At 56.5% G+C, this 26,398-nt stretch overlaps 1 protein-coding gene across 5 annotated transcripts; it reads left to right on the forward strand.

Moving 5' to 3' along the window:
- On the forward strand, nt 1-25,972 carry PCDH1 (protocadherin 1). Of its 5 annotated transcripts, XM_014850256.3 has the most exons (6): nt 7,742-8,181; nt 8,358-9,220; nt 12,189-14,384; nt 19,560-19,779; nt 20,743-20,781; nt 21,922-22,057. In XM_014850256.3, the coding sequence occupies exons 1-5, from the start codon at nt 8,013-8,015 to the stop codon at nt 20,766-20,768; spliced, it is 3,474 nt and encodes a 1,157-aa protein (XP_014705742.3). In that variant the 5' UTR covers nt 7,742-8,012; the 3' UTR covers nt 20,769-20,781; nt 21,922-22,057. The 5 variants fall into 5 exon arrangements, with proteins under 5 accessions (XP_044636608.1, XP_044636609.1, XP_014705741.3 ...); XM_044780673.2 differs by lacking the exons at nt 7,742-8,181; nt 20,743-20,781 and adding an exon at nt 1-213 and having other exon boundaries at nt 21,922-25,972; XM_044780674.2 differs by lacking the exons at nt 7,742-8,181; nt 20,743-20,781 and adding an exon at nt 1,516-1,743 and having other exon boundaries at nt 21,922-25,972.
- The last annotated feature ends 426 nt before the right edge of the window (nt 25,973-26,398 follow it).

A 26,398-nucleotide genomic window follows, 5' to 3' on the forward strand; every position in this document is an offset into this window, starting at 1 on the left:
GGCTCCGCCGCCGCCGCCGCTGCCGCCGCCTCACACTCGGGGAGCGGGAGCGCGGCGCGGACGCGAAGCCGCCGGGGCTGCTGCGCCCAGAGCCAGCCGGAGCCGGAGCCTGAACCGCAGCGCCAGCCGGAGCCGTGCCGAGCCGCAGCCCGGGCCGGGGCCAGTGGCGGCTCATGGACTGCAGGGCCGGCGGCCGGCGCTGCCCCGAGGCGGGTAAGAATTCGGCGGAGGTGGAGGCGGCGGCGGCTCCCGGCCGGGAGCGGCCATGGCCGGCGGGAGCTGAGGGAGGGGCGCTCAGCGGAGCGAGGCCACCGGGGCCCAGTCGGTGCTCAGCGCGCCGGGGCTGAGGTGGGGGCGGCTGGGAGCTCCGAGCGGGGGTTGCGGCCGGGGCACCCTGGCCTCCAAGGTCCGCGGCGAGAAGCCGAACGAGGAGAGGGAGTGCTGAATCGGACCCCAGCCTGGGCATCCCGCACCCCGGCGCGCTTGGAGCCGCGGGGATAAGGGGACTCCCCAGAGCGCACGAGATGGAGATGGTTTGGGGGAAGCGCGAAGCCCCCAGTGGGGGGTGGGGGGCGCTCCTCGAGGACGAAGCAAGCGAGGACCCTCATCCACAGCGCGCACACACTTGTTGGGCGACCAGCTCGGATCACTCAGGCGCTTCCAGCTCCCCGCAGGCACCCGGAGGGCCAGACCACGGACATATGTACACCTATACGTACATATGTGCACACAGACATACCTCCCGCACACCAGCGCCCACTGGGGCACCGTCACTAGCTCAAAATCCGCTTCAGTGTCTGCACTCTCAGCAGCACGGACACACACAACCCGTGGCCATGCAGAGCAAAAGAACACAGCGGGTGTGACATTCGGCGACGTGGACACACAAGCACAATCCCGGTCCCTCGTGTATGAGTATCACGGCCACAGTTCGCCAGATGAACACTCAAAACCTAGCCTCATACACATATATTCCTTTAAGGAACGCACCCTAACATAAATCATGTTGCCCACTCCTTGGCCAGAATATAGGTACACAACACAGGTCTGGCTTGCACCCCTCCCTTGCACCCACATAATCACACAACCCAGTGTCTCAGCACACGCCTTGCCGGCACACACCCTAACACAGTAAGTAGCACCTACAGCAGCGCCTCACCGTCACTAGCACAGAATCCACTGCTCCACACATCTTAACACTGGGTGTCACACACACCTTGTACCAACAGTGTGTACCTTGCAGCGTGTACACACAAACACACACACTGCCGCTCTCCCTCGGAGGCCGGATTCCGTCAGGGGAAGCCGACCGGGAGCCCCTAGCGCCCCTTCACCTTAATCACAACATTGTTATTGTAAATATCCTCACAGCGGGAACCCTAGGGGCCGGCCGGACCGGCTTCCCTGCCGGCGCCTCCCCCACCCCCACTCCGGGGCCAGCCTGGCCGGGTATTCCCGGAACAAGCTGGACCTGGCAGGCCGCGCCATCCCTCCTGGGCCCCAGGGCCCTAGGTCCCTTTGCAGAGGGTGCAAGCCTGGGGCAGTGTTTGCGACTCTCTTCGGACCATTTAGCTACATTCTCCGAGCCATCTGGGTCCCCAGCGCACCTGGGTCCCGCACACCTGGGTCCCTCTCACACCTGGGCGCCCCCTGCGCGGGATCTCAGTTGCAGGCCAGAGTCGTGTGCGCGGGCAAGGCCCTGGGGCCAGAAGGGAGGTCGCGGCACGCGCAGGAACAAAATTGGTAGGCGAAATGGACTCGCACCCTTTCCCCCCAGCTACCTTCGGTAGCCCAGACTTCTGGCCTCAGTTTCCCCAGCACTGTTCGGCGACGATTCCTTCTGGCAGGAAATATTCGGGGCGGCTTTGAGGTCTTTGAGGACTGAGCGCGGGGCAAAGACCGTTTTCCGCCCGCCGGAGAGGGTCTGTTTCCCCAGAATGTCGCCTCCGGGCCGGGCTCGCCGCTTTGTGATTCCGGCGCCGGCTCCTTCCCCGCCCCCTCCCGGCGCCCGCTGCGCGGCTCCCGCCGACGCCCGCTTGCGGGGGACCCGAGGCTGAGGCCCAGATGCGAAGGAGGAGGGATTCCCTGCGGCGGCCCCTGGGGCGGGGGGCGCAAGGGGACCCGCTGGCCGAGGCGCGTTCTTACCGCGCCGCGCCCCCGTCTCGCCTTGAGCCCTGGGAGGCCCGGCGCCGCCAGAGTCGGGGTGCGGCCGCCCTCCCCCAAATACACCCCCACGCTCTGGGTGTGTGTGTGCGGGGAGCACCCGCTGCCCACGACCGTGTAGACAGGGGGCTGCCACGGCCGGCAGAGTCCAGGACTCGTGCCGGAAGACGGAGGGAGCCTTCCATTACCTGCTCTGGGCCAACCCTCGGTAGCTGCGGGGAAAGGGCACCCAGGTGATGTTTGTGACAGCCCAGAGGTGGTGGGGGGGTGGGTACCTTCTTGACGTGGGGTTCTGGGAGGACCGAAATCTGTGATTACAACTAGACCAGGGCACGGGGTGGAATCGAGGAGAGAGCGATGAGAAGCGCCTCCAGAGATGGCCAGGGGCCGTGTGGTGGCGGAGCAAGCCTGGTTTCAGTTCTGGCCGCGTTTGGTTTGTCCCCCTTCCCCCGCCCACCCAATTTCCAATTCCAAAAGGGATTTCGGCTGGAAGGGGGTGTCTTGTTGGTCTGGTGTTCTCCTGGCAGAGGTCCGCTGCTGTGGCTACTTGAGCAGGGGAGCTGGGCAAGATGGAGATAGTGAGCTAAGCGCTGGGAAGAGTGGGGTGGAAGGGCCAGGAGAGGGCCTCAAGGTGGGGGAGGAGCTGAGTGGGAATGGAGCTGGGAGAGAGGAGATGGAAGAGGCCCTTCTGATATGCAGTGAGGGCTGCCCCTACCATGAGCAAGGATAGTTGGTGCTGCAGAGTCTTTCAACGATGTACTGAGCACCTACCATCTGCCAGAGCCCCTGGTTGGGGGTGAGGATGCTGTACAATAGTAAGATTCACACCCACACTGTCCTTGCCTTCATAGGTCTTCCCAATTGGCAGGGTATTGGTTCATTTATTTATTGAACCAGTGAGCACCTGCTGTGTGCCTGATGCTAGAAATAACATGCTCTATTCAGTGATTGAAATATAGATATAGATATATAGATATCTGTCCTTTACATGGTAATAGACTTTAATGCATCAGATCTCATTTAATCCTCCCAAATAACTTAAAGAGGCAGGATTTATTATTTCCATTTCACAGTATGGAAATAGGTTCAGAAAGGTGAAATCACTTGGTGAAGGTCACGCCATGAGGAAGTAGTAGCAAGGGTTTGAACCCTGACAATCTGACTCAAGAAAGCAGGTGCCTGGAAGCCCTGCAGAGGCTAATAGAGGGTTGGGGGAGAGAAGGGAGAGGAACTGAGGCTGTGCCCTTCTTCTCTGTGGGAGGCCTCTGAACAGCTCCACCCCACACAGCCCTGCTTGCTTACCCTCCTCTCCTAGATGTTCGCTTTGTTGCTTGGTGTTTTGTGCCCAGGGTGGCGATGGCTGTTGTGTAACAGTGCAGGGGTGAGGGTCGTGGGTCAGAACTGACCTGGTCACTGAGACAGTGATGGCTGCCTCAGTGTTTCCTCTCTGGCCACAGCATTCAGCAGGAAGTGGACCCTGCTCCTTGAGGTGGGCTGCAAGCGAAGGTTTGCGTGAACCCTCATTGCTGTCCTACTGCTTCTGCAGATGTTGAAACAGATGGCGTTTTCCTTGGCCTTCCCTGGACTCTGCCCCCTCACACCTCACTGTGCTCCTTAGGCCTGAGAAGAATGAGTCACTGTCTCTGCTGAGGCTCTGGCTTCTCCGTCCTGGGTGCCCGTGTTACTGGGTAGAGGTAGGGACACCTTTGCCAGGAAGGCAGCCAGTACCTGGGGAAGGGCAGATAAAGCACTAATCACTTCAAAGGCCTCCGTCTGGGACTAATGACTCCTGATAACCAACCACCGGGACAAAGTTCAGGGATGGTGGGGGCCAAGGTGAGGAAGGGCCCACCTCACTGCTGTTCCTGGCTTCTCTGACTCTATCCCTGCATCCCTATGGGCCTCTGGGTGAGGAGGAGCAGCCTGGGAGGCCTGGGGTCCTTCAGTCCGTGAACCCTCGGCCCTCCTTCTCTTTCCCTCCTTGCCAAGCAGGTCTGGGAGCCCAGGGACGTTGGGGGGGGCGGGGGAGCGGGGAGGGAGAGTGAATAGCAAACACCATATTCTAGCCTACATGATTTCTGTTAATTTCCCCTTCCCCCATCCAGCCTTTCCCCAGACTCTGGAATGTGAAGGGGCATTCTTATTTTTCAAATCCTGACTCATCTTACTACTTCTGTGACCTAAGACAATTAATTATTCTTTTTGAGCCTCAATTTTATCATCTATACTATGAGGAGTGGTGTAATAATAAATAATAACCATGTCAGAGGGTTGGAAGGATTAGATGGGATAAGGTATATAAGTGTAGTAACATCTCGGGGAACATTAGCTGGCATGATGATGATGGTAAAAGTGATAATAGAGTTTGCACTTTTTTCTTAAGGACCTAGTGTATCTCAGAGTTGTTCCCAGATGGTCCAGGACCACTGCATCCTGCTGCCTCCACTCTCCTACCTGGGAGTTTCTTCAGGTCCCTCCTCCAGAATCAGAATTCCTAAGGGTGGGGCCAGATAATACTCATTTTAAAGGAACTCTCCCGGTGCTTCAAGGGCCTAAACGCTCTTCAGCTCTTGCCTCTACTCTGGTAACCCATTTCCGCCCCCAAATCCCTCCTACCTCTCAGGACCCTTCCTCGTCCCCATACCTTCCTTGCCTTGGATATTCATCTGTGGTTCTCTTTCCAACCTAGAAGTTGGATACCACAATCCTTTCCTGACTCCTCTGCTGGCTGGAGGCAAGGGATCTCCTTAAGGGTGACAGGGTGAGTGAGAGAGAAAGAGAATGTGTGTATGGAGGGGTGTCACAAGCATGCTGTGTCTGTGCTGCCTGGGAGACCTGAGGTTAGAGCCCCAACTCGTGACCCTGAGATGGGGAAGGAAGCCCCAAGGTGGGGGCTTACTCTGTAGCTCTTGGAGCAGCTACAAATCAAAGTCACCCTGACTCTGCCAGACCACGGACTTCTGAATTTGTAACCAAAATTTGTGAGCATTCATTTTTCTTGGAAAAATCTGCACCATAGTTTCATAAAATTCTTAAAGAGGGATGTGACCCAAAAAGGTTAAGAATCCTCTGGAGAATGAGTGGAGACAGTCACTGCCCTGTTTCTCCTCTTTGTCAGGTTTGGGGTAATTCCCATGTAACCCCCACCCTGCCAAGACCCGTGCATGGAACTGGTGCATACGGTGATCCTATGCTGTATGTGCTATGGGGGTGGCAGGCGAGGCCAGGATAAGGTGCCCAGAAGGGAATGAGGTTCTTTGGAGACAGGTGTGTTTGTTTGGGAGGGAGCTTGATGGTAAAATGAGCCCTATGCCAGGTCCATGCAGGCAGAGGGGAAGCGGCTAGAGGGTGGATCCAAATGGAGCATCAGATAAATTCCTCCCTCCTTTAAAGAGATTAAGATTGCAACTGGGAACACACACTAATCTGATAACGGCCTCACACACCTTGAGCACTTTAATGCCGCTGGAGGAAGTGAGGTGGCTGACTAGTGTAAGGAATGTGAGCGTTCAGTGAGCATTATGGACCTAAACAGAGAGGAATTAAATTTGACTCCAGCACGTTCTCAGTGGAGTAGGGGAGTTGGGCAAGGAAATAAGCAAGGAGCACACATAGAGTGCCGGGATAGGCTAAGTCTGGGAGCTAAAAGAATCAGTCACTCAGGAGCTTTTACTGAGTGCCTCCTGTGTGCCGTGTCCAGGGCGGGGTCCTGAGATGGAGGAGTAAACAAAGCAGGGGCTCTCCTGTTCTCTGCTTACAGTCTTAAAGGAAAGACAAACAATTCACATTTTTTCCCAAACAGCTATGTAACTACAGTCATTCACCACATAACAGTATTTCAGTTGATGATGGACCACATATCCGATTGTTGTCCCGTAAGATTCATACTGTATAGCTTAGGTATGTAGTAGGCTATACCATCTAGGTTTGTGTAAGTACACTCTATGATGTTCGCACAAGGACAGAATTGCCTAACAACGCATTTCTCAGAATGTATCCCCATCGTTAAGCAGTGAATGACTGTACAATCGTAAGTGCTTTGTGGGAGCATGTGTTGAGTACTCACTGTGTGCTAGGCATTTAGTCCGCATGATCTCAAATTCCCTTGGAAATAGGTAGTATTATCCCCATTTTACAGATAAGGAAATTGAGGCTCTAAATCATTTATTCCAGCTCTTATAGCCAGGAAGTGGACAGCTGGGGTTTGCCCCAGACTGTGATGTCACAGTCCCGGCTCTTCTCCACACTGCTGCCTTATATGTGCCAAATGGGCACAACCAAACAACACTGACAAATAGTCATTGAATTAGGACCAGTGTCGGCTCCACGATGGCAGATTGCGTCTGTCTTGACAAGGCCTGGCATATTGTAAGCACCCAGTAAACATTCATTGAATGCATGAATGAGCACCTACAGTGTGCCAGCTTTGTGAAAGTGCCTGAGTGGGGGCTGGGGGATGAGTGTAGGGAGCCCTGTCCCTTCCTTCAGGATGTCTGGCACTTGCCTGGAGAGGCAGAGAACACAGGAATAGGTGCACAATACTGGAGTTGAACAACACGGCCGGGCGGTGTCCCAGGCGGCACAGTGATTCATTGCTTCGGGATTAGGGCAGACAATAAGTGGCTGTGAGTTGAACGAAAGAGAGGTCACTGTGGGCTGAAGGGGCCTGGGAAGACTTCCTGGGGGACCAGAGCCTGCCTTCCGTAGGGTGGGTGTGGTCTGTGATGGGGCCTGGGGTGGGATTGCCAGGTGTGGGGCGGGTATCCCAGGTGCAAGTGGCAAGGTGGGGAAAGGAGATTGAGCCTGAGCCCTCTGCTGAAAATGCTGGGCCAAAGACTATGGCTTTGAATAGAGGGGCTGGCCGTGGTTTTGTTGGAGAGGAGAAGGAGTCAAGACTGGGACCGTAGCTGGCAGGTCTGGCTGGGGTCTGCAAATGCACAGCCTTACAACTGGGGGAGATGGGCAGTTAAAGTGGGTTATTGTGGTGATGGTGGGGCACAGCTTGGGATTGGTTAGGGTGTACAGGGCTCTAATTGGAAGGATTTGGGGGAGAGCAGGGAGAGGCAGGTATGAGATGGGACTGGACCAGTTAAGGAAGGGAGGGGCCAGGTGTGAAATAGAGGCTGGATGTTTGTGGGGATAGGGGTCAAATAGGAGTCAGATGTTCACTGAGAGCCTGTGAGCAGGGGTGAGGGGGAGTGGTCAAGGAAAGGCCTGTGGTGTCATTGGCAGCTCTGTCCCAGTTAGACCTGCTGGGCTCCTTGTTGCTAAGGACAGGCCAGGGCAGCTCCCATTGCCGGTTCCAGGGCAAGTCAGTCCTGACCCCAATCTTGACCTCTACTCTCTTCTTCTACATCCCTCCTGCTGTCTCCCTTCCCCCCAGTAGAAGCAGGAGAGGAAGATGAGGGGAGCTTGGTGACTGTGTATGTGCACACATGGGTGCAGGCTCAGGGAGATTGGGGAGGGCTAAGACCTACTCCTCAACCCTAACCATTTTCAAGCCTTGATTGGTGCCCAGTTCAAGCTGACCCTTCATGGGGGGTGGGGGACACTCGACACTGTGGGTGATTATTGTCAGAAAAGAGGGATTTGAGATGTCTGTCGTACTTCATATGCATACACTGACTTGGCATCTCAGAAGAGAGAGAAACAAGACATTATCCCCTCCCTCTCCAGCCAACCTGAGTGGCCCTCAGTGCGGGCAGTAATGATCTTGGGTCTGGGGAATGTAAAGGGTGCCTATGTCTCTGTCCTACTGTGTATGTTGAGGGGCTCAAGGCCTCACCCTTCCACTTTCTGTCTCTCCCTATCTCAGTATCAGGGTAATTACCATGGGTGACTAAGGCAGGATGCTGGTGAGAAGGAGGTGTTGGGCAAAGCACAGCGGAGAGAGCAGGGAAGGAGGAGGGAGTGTCAGTGGGTCAGGGCGTTCCATGGGCAGGCGCTGCTCTAGACCTGTTCCAGCCCCTTACCAGCTCCTCCAGCTGGAGCAGACACTGCTGCTACACCCAGCTAAAGGTGAGACTCTGGGTTCTGGGTTCTGGAGTCAGGGTTCTGTGCTGGGGCTGAGCTCTCCTGGTGGGAGAGTCACATGTAGGTGGGGAGAGGGAGATAGGGAGCTGGATGTGAGCAGCTCTCTCAGGGCCAAATTCCTCCTCTCGGCTGACTGCCTGTTTTGCCTCTTCCCCTTGCAGCCCTTCTGATTCTGGAGCTTGCCAGGATGGGGCCCCTGAGGCCCAGCCCAGGCCCCAGGGGGCAACGGTTGCTGCTGTCCCCCTTTCTGCTGGCACTGCTGCTCCTGCTGGCTCCATCACCAGGCCATGCCACTCGGGTGGTGTACAAGGTGCCGGAGGAACAGCCGCCCAACACCCTCATTGGGAGCCTCGCAGCCGACTACGGTTTTCCAGATGTGGGCCACCTGTACAAACTAGAGGTAGGCTCTCCATACTTGCGGGTAGATGGCAAGACAGGCGACATCTTCACCACCGAGACCTCTATAGACCGTGAGGGGCTCCGTGAGTGCCAGAACCAGCTCCCTGGTGAGCCCTGCATCCTGGAGTTTGAGGTGTCTATCACGGACCTCGTGCAGAATGGCAGTCCCCGGCTGCTAGAGGGCCAGATAGAGGTACAGGACATCAACGACAACACACCCAACTTCGCCTCGCCAGTCATCACGCTGCCCATCCCTGAGAACACCAACATTGGCTCACTCTTCTCCATCCCTGTGGCTTCGGACCGTGATGCTGGCCCCAATGGTGTGGCGACCTATGAGCTGCAGGCCGGGCCTGAGGCCCAGGAACTATTTGGGCTGCAGGTGGCAGAGGACCAGGAGGGGAAGCAGCCGCAGCTCATCGTGATGGGCAACCTGGACCGGGAGCGCTGGGACTCCTATGACCTCACCATCAAGGTGCAGGATGGTGGCAGCCCCCCACGCGCCAGCAGTGCCCTGCTGCGAGTCACTGTGCTCGACACCAATGACAACGCCCCCAAGTTCGAGCGGCCCTCCTATGAGGCCGAGCTGTCTGAGAACAGCCCCATAGGCCACTCGGTCATCCAGGTAAGAGGCCCCTCCATCTAACTGTCAGGGTGACACACCTTTAGAAATGGGAGCCCACCCCAACATGGTGAGAGTTCCCTTCACTTAGAGGCGAAATTGCCAGGATCCTATAGTAAGACCTCTTCTCCCCATCCCCAGCCTGGTGAGATCTTCCCACAAGCCCCAGCCCACCCCAGCTGGTCATTTCCTCTATCAATATCATAGATATTTCCCTCTATCAAGCTACTTAGGTGACAGTGACATAGCATATGAACAGTAATCCCCCATCCCCAAATCAGACTCAAGTTGGAGAAACCGCTGAGAAGAGAAACCCCCTCCCAAGTCAAAGTGATACCCTCCTCCCCAGCCAAGTGAGCCGAGTTGGAACAAGAGAATCACCTTTTGTCCAAGTAGAATCTCTCTAGAGATGAGAATATCTTCCTAACCAGGGGCCCTTTACCAGATGAGATTTTACTGAAGCTGGAGGACAGAGCCTTACTTTGCCCCTCCCTGACAAAGTCAAATGAGACCATTTTAGCCAGGTGAGTCCTCAGAGTTCTAGAAAACTGTACTCAGATGTCTGTACACCTGCTTCCTCCCCTAGACATGGGGTGCCATGGGTGTGGGGTGCTTGGCACGGGGGAGTTGGTTGCCTCTGTTGAAGTTCTCAGCACCCCTCTCCATGGGAACTGCCCCAGGGGCTGGGCCGCTTGGTGGGGCCAGAGCCTGGGAGGGAGCAAAGATAGCGTCCTTGCAGACGGGTGGGCGTATCTCCCACTGTCATCTTGGCCCTGGCCTCCTGCCAGCCCCAGCTCCTTTCTCCTTCCCCGTGGGCTGAAGCTGGCTATCTTAGATGCGAGGGAGATGAGGAGGGCTCAGCCTGGCCTGCACACCGTTACCCCTCCTAAGAAACCCTTCGTCCTGTACCCTCAAAACTGAAGTGAAGCGTGGGGAGGAGTTTCAGTCTTTTTATTTAGAGGCTGGTGGACTGGAACCTATAGGAGAGAGACTGAGAAAGAACAGGGAGACAGACAGTCGGGGATGGCGAATAATAATAGCCTAGGTGTCAGGTACTGTTCTAAACACATAATGTGTATTATATCATTTAATCCCCACAGTACAAGGTAAGCATTATCCCCATTTTACAAATGGGAAACTGAGCCCATAGAGATTAAGAACTTACCTGATAGCACCTAGCCGATGTATTCAGGTCACACCTTGGCCATGTCCAACAGTCTGGCTTCAGAGCCTATGTGTGTAGTGGCTACAACACCTCCTAGGGCGATGAAGCAGGAGAGTGGGGCAGAGAAGAGGCTAGAGGCGACAGGGTAGAAAAGAGGATGGGAGAGAAGCAGCAGTGGAAAAGAGACAGAAGGAACTGAGCAAGGATGAGAGGGAGGCAGAGACAGAAGTCAAGTCATAGACAGAGACGAAGGGAGGTAAGATGGCAAGAGAGACAGATAAGAAGCTGGGTGACCAATCTGGAGACAGGGAGACGGTGGGAATCATAATGAAAAAGTCAGTGACACATAGTTAGACTGAAGGTGGGGGTGGGGCAAGGGAAACTGTTAGAGTTGGGCTCCCACAGCGGGGAGCAGAGCCCAGGGTAGCTGGGAACCTCTACCCAGGTATCTCCACTGTCGAAAAAGTCCTGGCAGGAAGGAGAGGAGACTAGCAGTGGCTGGAAGGCCCACTAGGTGCGGTGCCCAGCACTGATTTTCAGGGATGGACAGATAGGAGGATGGATGGATAGACAGACACAAAGAGGGGTAAATGCTATTTAGGGAGCACTGGCCATGTGCCAGGCAGTGTTAAGCACTTTTACATGTATTATCCCATTTAATCCTCACCACAACCCTGTGAAATAGGTTCTCTTATTATCCCCATTTTACACATTTATAGACTGAGGGTTGAGGAGGTTAAATACTTGGCCTGAAGCCACATAGTTAGTTGGGAAGTGGTGGAGCTGGGATTTGAACCCAGGACTCTCCTGCTTTGCTCTGCAGAGACTCTGCCAAGTTGTGCCTGTCTCATCCTCCCCCCCAAACCCCACCCCCACCCCTACTGCCATCATATTCCATCTGGCTGTGATGTAATTCCAACGCTCATTTTCTCCCTGACCAGTAGTACCTCACGGCCATTCCCACCTGCTTCTTGTTGCCCCATTACCACCCATGTTTGTATAGAGTTGGGCTGAGTGTGCGTCGGCATTGGCGTGGGAGGGCGTGCCCACTGCAAAGGGACAGACAGTTCATTGTTTGATGCTGGGAGCCCAGCCCGCTGCCAGCAGGCTCTGTGGCCTACACCAACCCCTCCCTCCTGGCTGCAGGCTCGGCCGGATTCCTCAAGTTGGTGCCTAGCCAGCGCCAGCCCAGCTGGGAGGGGAAGGAGCTGCTAAAACAGGTTTCCCCGGTTTGCTCTGTTTGACAGAGCAGTGGCCTGGCGGGCTCCCTCTGACCCACATCCCTACCTGGCTGCTTTCAAAAGAAATCCCCTCACCTGTGGCCTCCAGGTGGGCATGTGAGTCTCCCCTCACGTGCAAACACACATGTGTACAAACAAATATACCTTCTCACATAATCACACAATCGTTCCCGTGTGTGTACATGCATGCATATCATCCACATATGCATACACACCATCTCTACCACTCACACCTTTCCAGCTCTTCAGAGGGGTTGAAGGCCGGTTCAGTTGGGTGGAAGGGCTGCCCTAGTTGCTAGTTGGATCTCGATCTGCCTATTTGGGCAGACTAGTACACGAATAATAAGTAGAGCTTAATTCTGCCCTGTCTCATCTCAGGGAAATAGATGGGTAATCTCTGCCACAGTGTCAGGACTGGGGAAAGGGCAGTACCTGTGCTGCTTTTGGAAAGGGTACCGTGTTAGATTAGTCGCGTCTGCCATGCTCGTTGGAAAGGCAGCATATGCGTCCCTTATTTTGCTATCCCCAGACTAACCAATCCCTATTTTCCTCCCCTGCCCTATAGGTGAAGGCCAATGACTCGGACCAAGGTGCCAATGCAGAGATTGACTACACATTCCACCAGGCACCTGAAGTTGTGAGGCGTCTTCTGCGACTGGACAGGAACACTGGGCTTATCACTGTGCAGGGCCCCGTGGACCGTGAAGACCTAAGTACCCTGCGCTTCTCAGTGCTTGCCAAGGACCGAGGCACCAACCCCAAGAGTGCCCGTGCCCAGGTGGTGGTGACTGTGAAGGACATGAATGACAACGCCCCCACCATTGAGATCAGGGGCATCGGGTTGGTGACCCATCAAGACGGGATGGCTAACATCTCAGAGGATGTAGCAGAGGAGACAGCTGTGGCCCTGGTGCAGGTATCTGACCGAGATGAGGGAGAGAATGCAGCTGTCACCTGTGTAGTTGCTGGTGATGTGCCCTTCCAGCTACGCCAGGCCAGTGAGACAGGAAGCGACAGCAAGAAGAAGTACTTCCTTCAGACCACCACCCCACTTGACTACGAGAAGGTCAAAGACTACACCATTGAGATTGTGGCTGTGGACTCCGGCAACCCCCCACTCTCTAGCACCAACTCCCTCAAGGTACAGGTGGTAGATGTTAATGACAATGCACCCGTCTTCACCCAGAGCATCACTGAGGTCGCCTTCCCAGAAAACAATAAGCCAGGTGAAGTGGTCGCTGAGGTCACTGCGAGTGATGCCGACTCGGGCTCCAATGCTGAGCTGGTTTACTCTCTGGAGCCTGAGCCAGCTGCCAAGGGCCTCTTCACCATCTCACCTGAGACAGGAGAGATCCGGGTGAAGACATCCCTTGATCGGGAACAGCGGGACAGCTATGAGTTGAAGGTGGTGGCAGCCGACCGGGGCAGCCCCAGCCTCCAGGGCACAGCCACTGTCCTCGTCAATGTGCTGGACTGCAATGACAATGACCCCAAATTTATGCTGAGTGGCTACAACTTCTCAGTGATGGAGAACATGCCAGCGCTGAGTCCTGTGGGCATGGTAACAGTCATTGATGGGGACAAGGGGGAGAATGCCCGGGTGCAGCTCACGGTGGAGCAGGACAACGGTGACTTTGTTATCCAGAATGGCACGGGCACCATCCTCTCTAGCCTGAGCTTTGACCGGGAGCAGCAGAGCACTTATACCTTCCAGCTGAAGGCAGTGGATGGTGGCGTCCCACCTCGCTCAGCTTACGTTGGTGTCACCATCAATGTGCTGGATGAGAATGACAATGCACCTTTCATCACTGCCCCTTCCAACACTTCCCACCGTCTGCTAACCCCCCAGACACGTCTTGGTGAAACAGTCAGCCAAGTGACAGCTGAGGACATTGACTCTGGTGTCAATGCCGAACTGACCTACAGCATCGCTGGTGGCAACCCTTATGGACTCTTCCAGATTGGGTCACATTCAGGTGCCATCACCCTGGAGAAGGAGATTGAGCGTCGCCACCATGGGCTGCACCGCCTAGTGGTGAAGGTCAGTGACCGTGGCAAGCCCCCACGCTATGGCACAGCCTTGGTGCACCTTTATGTCAACGAGACCCTGGCCAACCGCACACTGCTGGAGACCCTGCTGGGCCACAGCCTGGACACACCACTGGACATCGACATTGCTGGGGATCCAGAATACGAGCGTTCCAAGCAGCGTGGCAATATCCTCTTTGGTGTGGTGGCTGGTGTTGTGGCCGTGGCCTTGCTCATTGCCCTGGCAGTGCTCGTGCGCTACTGCCGGCAGCGGGAGGCCAAGAGTGGCTACCAGGCTGGGAAGAAGGAAACCAAGGACCTGTATGCCCCCAAGCCCAGCAGCAAAGCCTCCAAGGGAAACAAAGGCAAGGGCAAGAAGAGCAAGTCTCCAAAGCCTGTGAAGCCCGTGGAGGATGAGGATGAGGCCGGGCTGCAGAAGTCCCTCAAGTTCAACCTGATGAGCGATGCCCCTGGGGACAGCCCCCGCATCCATCTGCCCCTCAACTACCCACCAGGCAGCCCTGACCTGGGCCGCCACTACCGCTCTAACTCCCCACTGCCTTCCATCCAGCTGCAGCCCCAGTCACCCTCGGCCTCCAAGAAGCACCAGGTGGTGCAGGACCTGCCGCCTGCAAACACATTCGTGGGCACTGGGGACACCACGTCCACGGGCTCTGAGCAGTACTCCGACTACAGCTACCGCACCAACCCCCCCAAATACCCCAGCAAGCAGGTAGGCCAGCCCTTGCGGCTCAGCACGCCCCGGCCCCTGCCCCACCCCTACCATGGGGCCATTTGGACCGAGGTGTGGGAGTGACAGAGCAGGTGTGTCAGCCTGTGAACTCATCAGCCCATGGCGGGGCCAGCCCAAGCCAGGGTGGGAGGTGGGACCAAAGATCTGGGGATGCTGAGGCCTTGGTAATGACCCTGCTGCCTCAACCAGGTTGAGGGAAAGTTGAGGAAGGGTGTGCTCTGTGGTCTCCTCTCTGCCTCCTCCCCGCTGGGAGAGGCCTGTGACTTGTTAAATCCTGGGACACTGGACCAGCTGCTGGGTCTTGCAGGTGGGGGCTGATGGACAGGTGAGCAGAGGGGTTAGAGGCAGAAGGGGAGAGGAAGGTGGAGGAGAAATCTACTCCAACCTGAGTCTCTATCTGAGACCAGCCGTGGGTGCTTTTCTGAAGGAGAAAGAGGGAGACCTGGGGTCCTAGTGGGCAACTGGGTGGGGACTCTGTCGGGGGGGTGGCCTCCCCATTTGTGCCTTCTGTGTGTACTGTGTGTCACCCTCTTTCCCACCCCAGGCTCCTGGGGCTGGGCCCTTGCTCCCCTTCCCCAGTCCCAAATACTTATTCCTGACAATAAAGTTCTCTATTTTTGGAGTTTTGGTTTCTTATTTTCCTGGAACTGAGAGAAGGAGTGAGAGAGACTGGAAACAGCCCTTTGTCCTTAGGTCCTGACTCAATTTCCCCATCCCTTCTCTTTGCCCCTTCCCACATCCTAGACCTGCCCCTCGACCCCACCCCTATCTTAATTTACCATCTCTCCATCCTCCCCCAAGTCCATGTCCATGTCAGGGAAAAGTGCCCTTCTGAGCAGCCTTCCAATGGAGATGTCTGGCAACATGTCCCCTCACCTAATGTTTGTGAGGCCTTCTCCCTAGGAATGACACCCTTCACCAAGAGAGGGCAGGTGGGGGTGCACCCAAGTCCTGCCCTTTCTCCACTGGCTGAGACTTGACCTTTCCCATCTGACCACATTGAGCAGCCCCTGACAGAGCTCAGACCAGAGCACCTGTAGGTGTGGAGTGCAGCTTGCCTGCCTCAGGTGAAGGCAGAGAACCTCTTAATTATACTAGCCACCTTCCCTCAGGGCAAGATTTTCCCAAGTCCCTTCCCCAGCCTCTTCATCCTAACACTTCAAAGCCCAGCAATTAGCTGCCTCTGGCCTGTGTCTCCCCATCATGATCACCAGCCCGGGCTACGGAAGGGCGGGTCAAGGGAGAAAGGAAGGAATCCTTAAATTCTTTGGATTGACCTACTCTGCTTCCCCACTCTTAGGGTGCTCCCTGCTGCCTGGGGCTGAGGTGTCCCAGCCCTGCCCCCTCCGTTCCCTTCCTTCAGCTCCTTGCTCTGGCTGCTGGCTCTCACTCACTCTCTCTCCATCTCTCACTTCTTGCTCTCCTGGGTCTGCCCTATCTCTGACTGTGCCTGAGGGGAGGGAGGCTAAAGTCTGGGTGAGGGGCCTTAGGTCCTGTGGGAGTCTCTTGAGTCCAGAGGCAGCCTGTCTCCATGGCGACTGAAGAGGCTTGAGACACTCCCAGGAGGTCCAAGGCGCCAGCTGTCTACTCTGATTCTGTCCACAAACCTCCCAGTGCCCTGGGGGTACCCCCAAAGTAAAAACTCATGAGGGCTTTGGAGGACTGGGGGCATGGGGACATGAAATCTAGTTTCATCTCATTTCTCCCAAACAAATAAGCATCTCTAGGGTGACCTCCAGCAACTGCTGACCAACCATTCTTTCTCTTTTGTTCCTATCCTCGCTAGTGCCACCTATTCTATTCTTTTAGCTCCTTCATCTCTTTTTCTTTCCCAAGGTCTGAGGGATTATCCCTTACTTGGCTCCAATCCAGGCCGTCCATGGAGCCACATTGAACACCTTCTCCCAACGTTCAGATACAACCAAACCACAGCACCATTGTCATCATCAAAACACATAGGCCAAGTTCCTACTGTGTGCTCAGCATGGTACTAGACCATGAGGGAAAATGGTCATATATGTTCAAGATATACAAGTGAAAAGATGAGGCAATTGAGAGTCTCAAGTGTTGAGTGAAAAGTGTCAGAGTAAAGCTTTTCCCAGTTTGTTCCATTACTACTTCTGTTACTACAGTACATGCTTCTATTTTTTTTGAGCACATACTAGGTACAACGTACCATGCTAAGCACTTTATATGAATTAGCTCATTCAACGCTCATAACTCTAAGTGACACAGGTCATTATGATGCTCATTTTACAGAGGTGAAAACTAGTTAGTGATGGAATCAGAATTCAAACACAAAGCATCAGGAAATGTGATTTCCAGAGTCTGCTGTTATCCATTTACGCTATAAAAAAGGGTTCCATGACGAAGTTACTCTTGGTAGTAGGAGATCCACTGTCACATCAGCCTGTTAAAGGCTCTGCAAAGCCTGCAAGAAAGGGGGGCACTGTTAAATGTTGTGGAACTCTGGGTTTTCCAAATTTATTTGACCATAGTGTCCCCTCTTTTTCTTTGAGGAGCATAGATAGTATGGGAAACCCTGCACAGGCCGTGCAAGGAGAATGTGAAACTTGAGCCAGCTCTTCAATGATGAGCAGGAGTTGGGCAGGAGGTTCACCATGTGAGCCAACTCCTGAGGTAGAAGTGAGCATGACCACACTGGAGGCAGGGAGGGGGCAGAAAGGGGACTATTTTAGTTGGAGTGGAGAGCGCAGGAGAGAGCTGAGAGATGACACTGGAAGAACCAGGTTGTAGGTGACATAAATACCTTGTAAAAAGTTCTTTAAGAGGAAATAGGATCCCCTGAAATCTCATGAGCTTTGGATGAACTGAGTTTTAGAAAGTTCACTGGACGTTATAGTGGAGTTAAAGAGGATAGAGGTGAAGGCACGGGGTTGAAACTCTAAGGTCTGAACTAAGATGGTGGCAGTGGGGATGACAGATGGATGGATTTGGCTGAGCTTGGGGAGAAAAGACCCAAAGGACTCAAGGGATAATGGCATAAGGGGTAGGGATGGGGAATGAGGGGAGAGCTACCAGGATTAACAGGCAGACATTATCCTTCTGAGTCTGGGCAAGGGGATAGTGATGAGATCACTGCCAATGCAGAAGCTGATGGAAGAAAAAGAATTGGTTTCAGACATGTTGAATCTGAAGGGCCAGTCGGGACAGCCAATTGGAAATATCCATCAAGTATCTAGAACTTCAGGACTAGAGTTTGAGAGAGATTTTGGATCTGGGCTTTTTAAGATTTGATAGTCATAGAATTATAGGGAATGTTTAGTGTTGCATATAACCCAACCCTCCATTTTACAGAAAAGAATCACAGGACAAGAGACCAAGTGACATGCCTAGTAGGCAGGCCTGAAGCCTTGATTACCGGGTGTGGGTTCTGCAGGGAGGGAAGGCTGCTGGCTAACGTCTTGAAAGAAAATTGCAAAGAGAAGTACCTGGCCACCAGACTGCCCTGTGCCCCTAGACCCCTCCTGGAGCCTGTTCAGTCCAACACCAGGTGGACGGTGCTCCTTCATAACCTCCCAGGCCCCAATGTCCAGGTCAATTTTGGGGACCTTGTCTGTCATCATCTCGACCCTTCAGTGTTTTGGATTACAACATGGATCCCAAGAAGGGTTTCCTATTCCTGAAGATGAGGGGAGCCAAGGTGGGAAGGCACTTCTGGGCTGTTTTCCCGTCAGCTCCAAAGCTCCTTGTCCTGACAGTCTCCCCCACCCCAGCTGCCTTCAGTGGGGTGGAGATGGTATGGGGGTACCAGAAGGGTGGGTCTGCAAACCTGGGACTCCCTCCTCTAGCCATGTTGATAACCTCCTATTGAGACATTTAGAGTGAAAACAGCACTCGCAGTCGTAGAGGATTGGAGGGAGCCTGGAGACTCACCAGCAGGGCCCTGGGCCTGGGCTGCTCCCACCCTGGCCTCCAGGGGCCCTGGGTCGGCGCCCTCTACAACTCCTCATTTCTGGTTGGCAGGAAAACCCGTGTCAGTCCTAGGTGGGTATTTGGGTGACTGGCTGCTTGTGCCAAATGCCAAGCTGAGGTTGCCAGCTTCCTGGGATGATCATTAACCCATGGCAGGCTCGCAGGGATGCTGGCTGGGAGCAGCCTGTTGCAGGTCCACTCCTCCCACAGCAGCCTCCAGTCTATGCTTCTAAGTCCTGGCTCCACCAAGCCAGCAGCCCCTCCCAGAATCTCCTTCCTATTTCCTAGAACGAGTCTCCATTACAGGCCAGGCTTCCTAGGCCCTGGAAGGATGGAGGCCAGGCCCCTTCCCCTCTGCCCAGGTCCTCCTGGGCCTTGCCCTCTATTTCCTCATCTGGAGGATGGGGTTTCCCTTGTTCTGCCTCCCCACTCGCAAGGTGCCCTGGTTTGCTATCAGGCTCCCTTTCCTTCTTCCCTCCCATCTTTTTCCATTCCCAGGCCTCTCTGGAGGAGAATGAAGTGGGGACAGGCGGGCTGAGTGGGAGGGGAACCAGCAGGGAGTCCTGAGGCTGCCTACAGCATTACAAGCCAGGGCTGAGGAACAGAGGATCAGAAAGAGGTTGGCACCTCATTCGGATGGAGGCAATGGGAAGTTACGAGCAATGAGACAGGTGAGGAGCTGGAGTTTAGGGGGTGCTGTTTGGAAATTACACGATGGTTCCGGTATTGGTGAGCTGTTTTGGAATTAGGAGTCTATACTGCTTCTAGGGAGCTGTTCTAGAAATTGGAGGCCTGCTGGTGTTTAGAGGCTGTGCTGGAAGTAGGGGAGTTGGGTGGCATTATGCTATTCTGGTGTTGGCTGCTCTGGAATTAAAGGGAGGCTGTGCCGGTCTTGGGAAGCTGTGCTGTACAAGTGGTTGTACAGGATTAGGCTAACTGTGGTGGCCTGGGGGCTCTAACAACATTGGGGCCTGTGCTATGTTGGGACTTGCAGTGTGTGGTCTTGGCTGTCTTGGGAGCTGTGCTAGTCTTCAGGGGCAGTCTTCTATCTGGATCTGTGCTTTCTGGGGGATTCTGCTGTGCCAGGGGGCTGGGCCTCTTGGTTGCTGCTGAGGCCTGGGGGCTGGAGGCTCTGTGTGGGGCTGGCTGGGGCCTGGAGTGGTGGTGGCCCCACGGGGCAGGCTGGCAAGCCGGCACTGACACTCAGTCTCCCTGCAGTTACCTCACCGCCGCGTCACCTTCTCCGCCACCAGCCAGGCCCAGGAGCTGCAGGACCCGTCCCAGCACAGTTACTACGACAGTGGTCTGGAGGAGTCTGAGACGCCATCCAGCAAGTCATCCTCGGGGCCCCGACTCGGGCCCCTGGCTCTGCCTGAGGATCACTATGAGCGCACCACCCCCGACGGCAGCATCGGAGAGATGGAGCACCCTGAAAACGGTGAGGGGCGTCAGCATGGTCGGGACACCCCAGGAAGGAGTAAAGCCCAGGAGTGGTGACGAGACCTTAGAAATACCCTCCATGTGCTGAGCTCTGGGTGTATGTTCAGCAGTAATCATGTGCTGAGTGCTTTCAGGGGCACGTTCATCTAATCCTCACTACTACTCTCTGATCTGAGAACTTTGTTGTGCCCAATTTATAGCGGAGGAAACTGAGGCTCAGAGAGGTTGAGTCACTTGCCCCAAGTTATTCATAGGAAGAGACAGAGCTGGGAGGGACTCATCCCCAGGCCTCCCTGACTCCAAAGCCCTTGCATCCAGCATAGACCATACTGCCTCCCTGGGCACAGGGCCCCTGGACGGGTGCCCAGGGGCTCAGGTAGTAGTGAGGGAACCTTGAGGTAATGTGGGTCCCTTAATGGGGTGAGAGGCTCTTGAGAAAAGGGAGGGACCCTGGATGCTATGAGCAGCTCAGAGAAGGCTATGATGGTCCCTTGCGGGGAGGAGCAGCAGAGGGCTTGGCTGAGGAAAGGGAGCGGGCAGGTCTGGGGAGGGGAAAGGCTTGTGTGGGAGGGGGCTGGAGGGTGATGGCAGAAGGGCGGTCTGGGCCGGAGCAGAGCTCAGCGTGGGAGTGGATGGTGGGTGTGCTGTCAGTTTGTGTGTGTGATGCGTGTGCATGTGCGTGTGTGAAGGCATCCATGGTGGCCTGCGGAGGGGCAGACTGAATAAGCTTCCCCTTGGGGTGGAGAGACTCACCAGCTTGGAGCTGTCCTGGGGTCTTGCCCCCTCCCTCAGCCCAAACTCCCCCGCCCCCCAAAAAAGATGAAAAGTTCCACTCCCCACTCCTCAGGCACAGGGCCCTTGTCAGACATCCTAGGCTCTAGGTCTCAGAGTGCCCTCCGCCCCCGCCCTGCCCCTCCATGTGTGATCTCATGCTAGTCTCGTCCTTTTTGTGCCCGCGCAGAGCCGGCTGGCCGGAGCAGGCCCTGAGGTGGAGTGCCAGGTATGTGGGAACTGCTCTGGGGTCTGGGGTCTGGGGTCTGTGGGACTTGGCCCAGCACCCAGCCCCGCCCACCCAGTGCCCATACTCTGCTCCGTGCCATGTTGGGTCCCCCAGCTCTGCCCTGCACCAAAGAGCCTCGGCGCTTTGAGGGTTAACAATAAAGCTGTCCCCTCCTCACCTTGCACTGGCAGGAGGCCAAGGCAGGGTGGGTGGTGCCAGGGGAGCCCCTGTCCCAGCACTGCTGCTCAGTCACGTCCCTCCGGGGAGGGGGTCACCGCCTGGTACTGTCCCCGAGCGAGGGCGGGATAGGGGCAACTGCGACAGGAAGTGCTCATGGCCCAGCCGTTCCCATGGAGACCCCCCTGCTGCCCAGCAACCACACCGGCTACTGCTGATGTCAGGCGGCCAACTCCTGTTCCCGTGGGTGTTCTGGGCAGGGAGCCGGGGCAAGGCCAGGGATGGTGGTTGGTGTAGGGGGCCACAGTGAGGCGGGGAGGGGCTGCATGAGTGTGCTTGTGGGTGTGTGAGTGTGTACTTCTATGTGAACTCCCCACATAGAAGCTTGTCCGCTCCCCTGGCTTTAAAGCAGGGTGTTGCTGTGCTGGGGTGGGGCGGGGTTCCAGGACAGCTGGGAACGTGGTGAGGCTTGAGGGGCTTCAGAGGAAGGTATGTGCCCACCTTTGTCTGAGGATAGAGATGCGCAGTGTAGAATTGTGTGTTGGCACCTATCTGAGGGTAGGGGTGTGTGTGTGTGTGAGAGGAGAGATTGCGTCCTTAAATGAGGATAGGGGTTTCCTCTCCCCTACCTGAGGGCAGAATTGCATGTTTGAGCCTGTCTGGAGATAGATGACGGAGTGTGAAGATGAGTTGTGTGTTTGTGCACCTGTCTGAGGGCAGATTTGGTGGGTGAGGATGGAAGGAATGTGTCTATTTAAGGTAGAGAGTGTGTATGTGTGTGTGTGTCTGTGTGAGAGCAAGTGTGCGATGGACGGTGCAAGGGCATGTGTGCCTGTGAGCTCAGTGGGCATGGAGGGGCGTGCACCCCTGTTCTGAGGCGGGGTGTAGGCACCAGTGGGAGGCCATGGAGCAGAGCTTCGGGAGGCTGTCCTGCCTGACCACTGTCCTCACTCTCTCCTGCAGACCTGCGCCCTTTGCCTGATGTCGCCATGACGGGCACATGTACCCGGGAGTGCAGCGAGTTTGGCCACTCTGACACGTGCTGGATGCCTGGCCAGTCGTCTCCCAGCCGCCGGACCAAGAGCAGCGCCCTCAAACTCTCCACCTTCGTGCCTTACCAGGACCGAGGAGGGCAGGAGCCTGCGGGCGCCGGCAGCCCCAGCCCCCCGGAAGACCGGAACACCAAAACGGCCCCCGTGCGCCTCCTGCCCTCCTACAGTGCCTTCTCCCACAGTAGCCATGATTCCTGCAAGGACTCGGCCACCTTGGAGGAAATCCCCCTGACCCAGACCTCGGACTTCCCACCCGCAGCCACACCGGCATCTGCCCAGACGGCCAAGCGCGAGATCTACCTGTGAGCCCCCTTCTGGCCGGCGGCCACCCTCTCCCCCAGCCACCGGTCAGCTCCAGATGGGCCCATTCCAGGGCCCCCACTCCTGACCCCCCCAGCATGGACTTCCTGGCCAGGGCCCTGAGTTGGGGGGGAGTACTGGCCTCATGACCATGCTGGCCCTTCCCCCATGCAGGGTCCAGGTCCTCTTCCCTCTTTCAGCCCCCAGCCCCCAGGAGTCCCTTTTTCCCTTTATGGGGCTCCTCTCAGCTGATGCCCAAGAGGGCTCCTCTACCATGACTAGGCTCCCTTCCCTCGACTTTCAGGGAGCACCCTCTCACTTGGGCAGATGGTGGAGTCAAGAGTGGGCAGCACACTTTTAACCCATCGTTTCCCGCATGGCCGACCAGGGCGGGGATAGGATGCCCCTATTCCAGCCCTGAAGCAGGGCTGAACTGGGGAGCCCCTCTCCCTGGGTACTCCCAGAGGAAACTCTTGACCACCAGGGGCTTCCTGAAGGGCTTTTGTTACCAAAGGTGGGGTGGGGATGGGGGTGGGAGTGGGGTGGAGGCCTGTCTTCCCGTACTGCTCCTGGGCTGGCCCACCTGCCTGCCATATGCCCATGCCTGGTCCCATCCGGGCCCCCCTTCCCTGCTGGTCATGCAGTGTCTGTATATAAGGACCTTGGAATGATGTCCCCATTTCTGCCTGATTTGCAACTTTTCTTGTTGATGTTGTGTTGTCTTGGGGGACCCCTGGGGGGGGAACCTGCCCTGTGCCCCCTTTTCCCTGCCGCAGTGCCCCCTACCCCAGGCCTCTATTGTTCCATGTTGTAAATACCCCTGGGGCCGTGGCGGGATGGGGGTGCAGGCCAGGGAAACAACGGGTGGGTGGGGGTGGGGATGGGGGTAACATTCGCCTATCAGCAGAGCTGGGCTTTTATTTAATTTTTTTTAAAAATACAAATCTCTATTTTTTTGGAACTGTTGCGCTGTGCCCTGGGGGGGATCCCCGCTCAGGCTGGCCCCCCACATCCAGATGAGCATCACAGAGGGGCCCTGAGGCTGTGGGGGGCAGCTGGACAGGGGTGGGATGACTGTGCCTCTGGCCTGGTTGGGTGAGTTGGGAGCAGGAAGGTTTGCTCAGGGGGTGGCTGGTTGCTGCCCCCAGTAGGGGGGACCTGCCTCCTGCCCCCTCCCTGCCCCCCATCTCCCAGCCCCTGCCATGACTGACCCGTCAGCCTGTAAAACCACCATTGCCTTGATCTCAGGGGGTGGGAAGGGCTGCCTCAGGGCACCCTGGGCTCCAGGCCCCCTTCTTCCAGTTGGGCTTCCCTTTGCCAGGGTCAGGGGTCCCATGGGGGAGGGGGTTGGGAGATTGGGGGCAGAGAAGCCCAGTCAGCCATGATGAGGTGGGATTCCTTTCTTCACCTCAGGGGGCCAGGGTGTGAGGGGCATCCTGCAGAGCCCCCATCTCCCACTGTGGCCATCTCAAAGCCTCAGTCCCTCTTCCTTCCAGAAACCCCCACTGCCTTGGCCCATACCTCTCCAGCTCCCCAGGGGCCCAGGCTGGGAGGCTGGAGACTCAGGGTATGGCCCTTGCTTAACTTAGTCTAAGCTTGGGGGTGGCCCAAGGGTGGGAGGGGTGGGTACAGGCTGCTGGGTCTTCTGGTGCCTTTGGGAGCTGTGCTACTGGGGTCTTGACTCCTATAACCCCAGAGACCCCACCTCCACCTCGGAAAAGCCAGGGGGCTGAAGAATCACCCTATTCTCTGCTCCTCGCCCCTACCTTAGGGTAACAGTGCTAGGAAGGAGAGCATTGTTAGGCTGGTGGCCCCAGCATACACAGCCCTTCTACGGAGGGCAGGGGGTAGAGTGGGCTGGGGTGGCAGCAACCAGGTCTAGGGGTTGGCCAAAGGCTCCTTCCCTGGGGGAGACCCAGGAAGTGGGCTGGGGCTTGTTAAAGAGATAGCCCCTTCCCCCTGCACAAACGGGGCAGGTGCAATAGTGGTGGAGCTGGTAATACGAGGTGCCCAGCTGGTGGGGCGGTTGTCTTGAGGACTGTCCTGGGTCCTGGAGGTCAGGATTCTGGCAAGAAGATTGTATCAGGCCCATTTGCTTGGTGGAGAGGGTGGTCCAGACAGGAGGCATTCCTGGGGTCAGTGGTCTCCCCCCAGAAGCCCCTGGTGGCCTGGGCACACTGCCCTGGTCTTGGAGACCCCTGAGCACTGAGTGGAAGGGAAGAGGAGCATTTTGCACAATGGAGAAGCCAGAAGGAAGGGGGTGGCCCAGGTGGCTGGGAGGGCTGAGAAGCACAGAGGAGGAGCCCTTCCCACAGGCAAAGACAGAGCCCCTAGCCCCCTGGTTGGGGTCGGGGCACTGAGTCTGTTACCACCTGGGCACTCGAGAGGTGAAACCAAAGGTGGGCAGGGGATGGGTGACAGCACTGGGGCCACCCGTGTTGGTCCTAGGTCTGTGAAGCCTTTCCCCAATGCCTTGTGTCGCGTACAGTTTTATGTACAAATAGGCGACATTTGGCCAGAGGAGACCCCCCTCAAACCCAGCCTGACCCAGTCAGTGTCTTCCTAGAGGGGACCTAATTGGTCCCCACCCCCCTACTTCAGAGCATGTCTCTTGGCAGGGGGAGGGTATCTGGGGACATATTTTCTCTCCTAGGGTCCCTGAAGCGTGTCTCACATCCCAGTGGGAGGGTCTCTGGGGGTATCCCTCACTTCTGGGGGCTCCTTAGGCCGTATCTCTCCCCTTGGGAGTCTCTGGGGGACATGCATTCCCACTGGGGACCATGGGAGCATGTCTCCCCCCTACCCAGGCTCTCTGAGGAGCCTGTTTTCCTCCCAGGATTCCTGGGGGTACTTAGGCATGTCAGTCTTGGGCCATCTCTCTTCCCAGGGAAGGGGGCTATCTCTGAAGCATGTCTGGGAAGGGATGTTTCTGGCCCTCCCGCATCTCCTCGGGGGATGTCTCTGACCTGCACTTTGGGATGAAGACTGGGCAGCTCTGAGTTGTCTTTTCTCCTAGGGGCTCTGGGATACCTCTCTCTCCTGAGGGCCTGGCCTCTGGAGCCATTTCTTCCCTGGGGGGCGGGCGGTCTCTTGGTGTTGGGAGGGCTTGTGTTGGCCATGAGAAAGTCTCTTAGGGGGCATCTCCACGCGGGACTTCTCTGGGAGGGGGGGACTGTGTCTCGCCCATGGGATTCCCGGGCGGGTATGTCTGCCCATGGGGAGCGGGAGACTGTGTCTCCTCGGGTAATCTGAGTGGGGAGGGGGGCTGTGTCTCTCTCGTGTGTTGGGGGGTGGGGTTCGGGGAGGGGGGTTTTGGGCGCGTCAGGTGCCCGCACTGGGGTCGTGTTTCTCTTGGTTCGTGCCACTTCCCACCGCCTCGCTCCTCCCGGGAAGGGCCCCTGCTCCGCCCCCGCTCCACCCCATCCCTGGCGCTGCGAGCACAATCCCGTTGATTTGTAATGATTTCTGTCTCTTTCTGTCTTTCTCTTTCTCTGACCCCCCCTCCCCCGCCCCTCGCCGCGAGCATGCGCAGGCACCGCCCCTACCCCCTCGGGTTCGGTTCGTTTCCGGTTTGTTTGCTGAGCTGTCAATGAAAGACCCGTGTAATTATTCCCGAGCTTTACAATAAAAGTGTGAAAACCGGACCCCACTTCGCTTCTTCCGGGCCCTTGGGCCGGCGTCCCGGGGAGATTGGGGGCTAAGTCTGGGGTAGAGGCCTTGGAGGGGACCAGGGGACGCGGTCGGGAGAAGAGGGACCGGGACCCACCCTGGGATGGATCGGTGCCACACAGGAATGGGGTGGGGGTGGGAGGCTAGAGGACGCAGACTGAGGACCACCTTCTCTGTACACTTCAAAGTGGCCCCCCGCCCCGATCCGCTGGGCCCAACCCGCTCCAGGCAACCCCATCCCCACCAGGAGCTGAGGTACAGGCTAGGGATTGGGGGTGGGGGGAGGGGAGGAACGGTGTGCTGCCTTCTTCTGTGGGGCATGTATCCATTCCCGCTCTCCCCTCGTTTGGCAACGAGCACGAATCACGGAACTGGATGGGAGAAGGGGCGGGAGACATCTGTCTGTCTGTCGCTCCTTC

The sequence above is a fragment of the Equus asinus genome, chromosome 9 (assembly GCF_041296235.1).
Source record: "Equus asinus isolate D_3611 breed Donkey chromosome 9, EquAss-T2T_v2, whole genome shotgun sequence".
Lineage (NCBI taxonomy): Eukaryota > Metazoa > Chordata > Mammalia > Perissodactyla > Equidae > Equus > Equus asinus.